This window comes from Quercus lobata, chromosome 12 (assembly GCF_001633185.2).
Source record: "Quercus lobata isolate SW786 chromosome 12, ValleyOak3.0 Primary Assembly, whole genome shotgun sequence".
Lineage (NCBI taxonomy): Eukaryota > Viridiplantae > Streptophyta > Magnoliopsida > Fagales > Fagaceae > Quercus > Quercus lobata.
Genome location: NC_044915.1, coordinates 32905704 through 32912320, shown reverse-complemented (window position 1 = coordinate 32912320; position 6617 = coordinate 32905704). Strand labels below are relative to the sequence as shown.

At 36.4% G+C, this 6617-nt stretch overlaps 1 protein-coding gene across 1 annotated transcript; it reads left to right on the top strand.

Moving 5' to 3' along the window:
* The first annotated feature begins 1048 nt into the window (after positions 1-1048).
* LOC115971851 (tyrosine--tRNA ligase 1, cytoplasmic-like) lies at positions 1049-5653 on the top strand. The gene is made up of 10 exons (XM_031091929.1): positions 1049-1518; positions 1620-1767; positions 2155-2444; positions 2532-2628; positions 3636-3741; positions 3853-3935; positions 4073-4218; positions 4433-4538; positions 4874-4933; positions 5129-5653. Exons 1-10 carry the CDS (start codon positions 1391-1393, stop codon positions 5147-5149), a joined length of 1185 nt encoding a protein of 394 aa, XP_030947789.1. The 5' UTR covers positions 1049-1390; the 3' UTR covers positions 5150-5653.
* Positions 5654-6617: the final 964 nt, after the last annotated feature.

Sequence of the window (6617 nt, the reverse complement as noted above, 5' to 3'; positions counted from 1 at the left end):
AAAAGGACATGACAAGCTATGCTGCAGTGATAATAATAATAGTAATAATATATATATTTTTATTTAATAATTTAATAATAAGAAAACGTCCCATAAAAAATTTAATAAAGAAAGTAATAATAATAATAATAATATTCTTATCAAAATAATAATAATAATAATAATTTTCAAAAAAAAAAAAAGGTTCTATTTAATAGTGTAATTTATTTTTATTATTACAATAATAAATTACACCAGAAGGACACCTAATTTTTATCTTTCCCAATGTCTACCTCTTACTATAACAAGCTTCTCCTTCACTTTCTGGGAAGCTGGACAAAAATCCTTTATTGGGAATCACAGGGTCTGCATCTAACCTTAGTAATCTCTAAAAAAAATTCATTCAATTGCATCCAAGTTTCTCCAGATCCATCTTCTTTACGTCATCCACAACCTCATCCCATACCAACGTAATTTTTGCTTGCACTCCAATTTTTGCATGCCTAGAATATTCAATTAATGAAAAAAGTTAGAGAGAAGAAATTTCATCAAAGCCGAGCAAAATTAGATAGTGGCAAGGCCTAAAGGAGATAGACGATAGCAAGGTTGTGCCCACAGGTAGCAGGCAAGACATTAGTATTTGTGAAGTTATTTTAGGAATTTCAAGCTTCAACCGACTATGATAGTTGCGGTTTTTTACCTGGTTTTTTAAAAAGCTATCCACCATTGTGTTTCGCAAACGTGAGGTTTTCAAAAACGTAATGCCTAACGCATAGCTTCCAGTGTTTTTGATGAAAAACTCGAGTTTTCATTTAGAAAACGCCCCCACCAACCGGAGCCTAAGTAATAATTATGCATATTCCTTTAATTTACAATATTTAATCCGAGTAATGCAACGAGAAAGAGAGTTTTTTTTTTTTTTGGACGGAGAGCTTTTTAATTCAAAGAGGGTCCAGTTGGGTTGGGCTAAACTCGAAGCCCATTAGCATCTTTATAGACAGTAATAAAGGACTAGAATGTGATGTCATGTGATCACCTTCTAGGGTTTAACTTAAAGCCGTGCTAGCTGCTGCTCTATATATGCCGCTCCACAATTCATCTATAGCCGTACTCTCTCTCTATCTCTATCTCTTTGTAGGGTTTTTGCTTTTGTTAAATGGTGAAGGTGGTAGCGTAGTGAGTGAGTGTGTGATAATAACCGAGCCCAGGCTGCCCATCTAGCTCTTCCAGCCCAGCCCAGCCCATCCCAGCCACCACGACACTAAAAAAAAAAAAAAAAAAAAAGGGTCTAAAAACCATAGTAGCAGCAAAGCAAACGCACTGAAAACACAAGAACCACTCGCAGTCTCTCTCGTCCTCTCCCCGATTCGGTTATCGTTCTGAGATCTGCAACCCCCAAAGTCCAAAACCAATGGCGACGGAAGCACTCGATCAAGATCAAAACCAAGCCGCTGCGGCACCTGAGGCAGAGATTCAATCCCTCGCAATCTCTTCCGCTTCCGCTTCCTCTTCTTCCTCCTCATCCAACCCAACCAACCAGTACAAATCTCTCTCAGAAATTCAACGCGCAATTTCTTTGTTCACTTTTTTTAATTGAAAACTGTGTCTAATTTTGTTTGTTACAATTGAAATTGATGTAGGATGAGCCTGGAGGAGAGGTACCAGATCGTGAGGAGCATAGGAGAGGAGTGTATTCAAGAAGACGAGCTTCGTAATCTTCTCGAAAAGAAACCCGAACCCATCTGCTACGACGGGTTCGAGCCTTCCGGTCGAATGCACATCGCTCAGGTAACCACTGCTTTTTCTATTCATGTCAATGTCTTTTCAGTTTTCAATTATAATTTCTATATTTGAGTTATAAGATGAGCAATGTGCAGTAATGGTTTAGCGATAAAATCACCACTTGTATTAAAGGTTTAATGTTCAATTTAATCATTACCCGTGATAGTGGCGGCATGATTTGAACTCATAATACTATGAAATAATAATGGGACATGTTTGTGTATTTGGCATAACACGCGATTAGAGTCCGTTGACGTTATATTTGTGTATTTGTTGATACTGTCATACTGGCTTTAGAACTGTGTTGCTTTATTGGGTTTTGGTATGATTTATGTTCTGAGGTTAGAGATGGTTTTTTTTTTTTTTTTTTTTTTTTTTTAATTTGTTGTGCAGGGAGTTATGAAGGCAATAAATGTGAACAAGCTGACATCTGCTGGGTGCAGAGTGAAAATATGGATTGCAGATTGGTTTGCCCAGCTAAACAATAAGATGGGAGGTGACTTGAAGAAAATTGATGTTGTTGGGCGTTACCTCATTGAGATTTGGAAGGCCGTCGGGATGGATATTGATGGAGGGAAGGTGGAGTTTCTGTGGTCCTCGAAGGAGATAAACTCGAGAGCTCACGAGTATTGGCCTCTTGTGATGGATATAGCACGAAGGAATACGGTTTCAAGGATAAAAAGGTGAATTATTGTATGATGATTATTATTATTACTTTAACATACTTATGATGTGGTCGTTATTTTTACTTATATTATATTTTGCTGCAGGTGTGGTCAAATTATGGGTCGAAGTGATGAGGAAGAGTTGACTGCAGCACAAATTTTCTACCCATGCATGCAATGTGCTGATGTGTTTTTCTTGAAGGTGCTTCCTTTTTCACTTCTAGTTTGTGAATAGACCATTTGGTTTTGTTGGCTGGCTTGTGCCAAGACAGTACCTTGCACTTCTCATTTGTTTGAATGTTGCATGGATTTCCTCAGATGTCTCTCATTGCTATAAAATTCTATAGGCAATTTGCTGTTGTTTTACTCCTAGGCTATCAACTAGTGCTGTATCTTTATACACGGTGAAATATAATGATTACTGTTTGGAATGTATATAAGCATGGTTGCAATTACATCTCAATCTCAACCAGGCACTTTGTGATTTCAGTCGCCTAAGAGTCTTGTGTAGCTCAATTGGCACATCTTGGTGTTTCTAACGGAGTTAAAAAGACTGTGATCTCAGTCAGAGCCATAAGAAAGTTTAAACTGATTTGAGTATTGGATTTTTTGAGTCTGTTTAAAGTGGGGTGGAAATGAAGGCTAAAAATAGATATTTCTAACCCACCAAGCCACTTATAAAAAATAACAGAAATTGCTGAAATGTAGACATGATTACAAAACTAATTGAAATAGAGAAACCCAAGTTAGTGGAGAGAGGTCAGCACTAAAACGAATCTAATTCATCAAGCCATGCTTGTATAATTTTTACCTAAGCTTCATTTGTTCATCAGTTCTCAGTTCATCCTCCCATACCACTTTGGGGTTATAGGAGCGGAAGTTGTAATAACCTTAACATGGTTATGCCATCTACATGTAAACTAATACTTGATTTGAAGTTTTAACTGATTTGTTATTTATGCAAGTACTAATAACTGCCTAGCTTGCTTGTGTTAATCTGGCTTTCTGGTGGTTTGCTTCCTTGTTCTGCAGACTTCGTTTTTCTATTAGTCTTGTCTTCTGATCCTGTTGCATATGTTTCTCACTATAACACATGTGGTCTTGAAATTTTAAAGAGGGAAAGAGAGGGGGTTGGGGGGATCCTATGTTGATTTTGTGGAAAAACAAATTTTTTTTTTGAACTGTATGAATTTTTTATAAAATAAATAGGCCGACATTTGCCAACTGGGAATGGATCAGCGAAAAGTGAATGTACTTGCAAGAGAGTACTGTGATCACATCAAGAGGAAAAACAAGCCTATTATTTTGTCACACCGTATGTTCCTAATTCTTTATACTGACTATTTCTGTATTTATTTTTGTATCCTGTAACATTTTGTGTATAGTTGTGTGGTCTTTATTTGTTTTGCTTACTGGTGATTTACAGACATGTTACCCGGTTTACAACAAGGTCAGGAGAAGATGTCGAAAAGTGATCCACTATCTTCCATTTTTATGGAAGATGACGAGGTAGGTTGCATGTAAAGGGGTATCAAATTGCCATTTAGGGGGTTGCATTGTGTTTTTTTTATTAGTTGCACATTGCATAAGGATAGTGGATTATAAAACTAGGTTAACCTTAGATTTATTCTGCCTCCATGTTGTAGGCTGAAGTGAATTTGAAGATAAAGAGAGCATACTGTCCTCCAGATATTGTGGAAGGGAATCCATGCTTGGAGTATGTGAAGTACCTCATTTTACCTTGGTTTAAAAAGTTTGTAATAGAGCGCAGTGCAGAGAATGGTGGTGATAAGTAAGTCATAAGGATTTTATTATGAAAGCTTTACTTATTTTATTTAGTTAATGCTAGGACATCTGCCTTTTGACCTAATTCAACCCTTGCATCTTGTTGAAAGTGCATGCTCCTTAAATTAGTACAGTTTCTTGAGCTATTTTTCCAGAATCAATTTTCATTGGGAATATTAACTCAAATTGTTTTCTTCCAATTTATGATGCTCGTTATCCAGGAGCTTTGAAAAGTTTGAAGAATTGGTTGCTTACTATGAAAGTGGAAAGCTACATCCAGCTGATCTTAAACCAGCCTTGGCAAAGGCTTTGAATAAGATACTAGAGGTATATTCTTTCCATTTATCCATTTATCTCTAATTAATGCTTCTTAGGTAGATTGATTCCCCATGACTTCGGGGAGTGATGCCACTGCTTTACACATTTTGGATAAATGATGTTGGGCTTCTGCAAGCCATAACCATCTTGAAGCTATGATTAAATTGCTAGGACCTTAATTTGATTGGCCCACATCCTTTAGGGTATGTTTGGAACTGCCCCATCCAAACATAGGGTGAATTTTTTGGAAGGGTGGGGCTATTGCAAAGTATGCTCAAGGGAGCCTATAATTCATCAAATTTGTTAATTCTGTGGTCTAACTTCTTTGTTCTGTCTGTTTGCAGCCTGTAAGAGAACACTTCAAGAATGACAATAATGCAAAAGATCTTTTGAAAAGGGTTAAGGTATGGTCGATTGACTTTTAAAATTAATTTCTTTTAATAATGAGTTTTGAAAATGTTAAGAGTGAGAATTAGCATTTGCACATATAAATTGTGCCTTGAATCAAGAGACGTTTTGGTTCATTGCATTTCAATTCTAATTATTTTTAAAATAATTCTATTATGGAAACTTAACCAAGTGGTGTTTGGTTTTTGTAGGCTTACAGAGTCACAAGGTAACGTGGAACACAGCCGTCAACTTTTTGCTCCTTCCAAATTGGTGGATTAAAGGTCTGGTATTTGTGAATTGGCTTGTAGCCATTGCACTAGTGGTCAAGCCTTGTTGCAATGACGAGTGCCTTTCACCAAAAGTTGTTGTGGTTTCAACCTTGACCACTCTGAAACCCCACAAATAGTGAAAGCTTTGTGCACTTAGTACTATGACCTTGCAGCCAGTTGTATTCCTTCATAGAGAAACATACTCATTTTAGGCAAGTATTAGATTCTATGTTTTGAAAAAAAAAGTTATTATTAGATACATTTTCAAATTTTCAATTGCATTGGATTCCAACTTTACAGGTGCAGTTTCTATCAACTTTACTATGTTGTTGAAAGAGTGGTGATTAATTCCTCTGCCAAGTGTGGATAATTATGTGACAATTTATTAATGGTGGATAATAAAGTAGTGTTGGTGGTGGATTCATGTGAGAATTAATAAAAACTGCCAATGCATCATTTGTGAAATTTTTTCTTTTTTGTTTGAGGTTGTGAAAAATATTGTGCACATAGCATTAGAGCCCGTTTGGATAGGCTGTTTGCAAAGCCTTAATGTGTGTTTTAGACAAAATGTGATTTTATAAACCGTTTGGCACTTTGGCTCCACAAAAATCAGCACGTTTGCGTTTTCAAAACCCAGATTTTTTGCGTTTGCAAAACATTGCAAAACTCTGCTTTTTCAGAAACGCAGATTGGGTTACCGCTATTTTTTTCTTCAGAAAATCAAAATAGTGCCAAAAAGATAATCGGTTTTACCAAAATACCAGCTTTATCCCTTCCCCATGTATATCTCTTCCTCTATTTTCTCAGTCAGTCTATACTCCTACATGTATATATGCTACCCTGTTCTCTCAGTCTCCATGAGCTCTCTTCTGCTTTGTTTCTGGTCTTCACTCTTCATCTCACTTGCCAGGTAACAATTCTCTATTCCTCTTTTGCTGAATTTATGTTATAGATTTGGGCTTTTTGCATGGTGGGTTACACATTGTTAGAAACCTAAATGCTAGAACTTATTTTGACTGAAAGATTTGTTGTTGCCGTTGTTTTTGTTTCTGGGTTGTGGATTTATTTGGGATTTTGGCTGCTTTTGAGACCTGCCCATTTTGGGTTTTGATTATAATTATTGGTTTATTTGTAGACGCATAGATATCATTGGAATCAGACCCGTGTTTTTTTTTTTTGGGTGGGTTGGGAATAAATTGATAAATGAGTGTTCTTTATTATGTTTCTCATTCAAGAATCAGGATTGTGTTTATGGGCTTTTGATCAAAATTTAATTTTTAACATTCTTTAGTGATAAAAATCTTAATGGGTATTGTAAATGCACTTCCAGTATAGTGTGTGTATCCTCTCTATGCAAGGTTCCCCTCAGTTTGACAGATTTTGGTATCTATTTATGTGTGCTGCTGGGGAGTTGAGGGTTAGATATGTC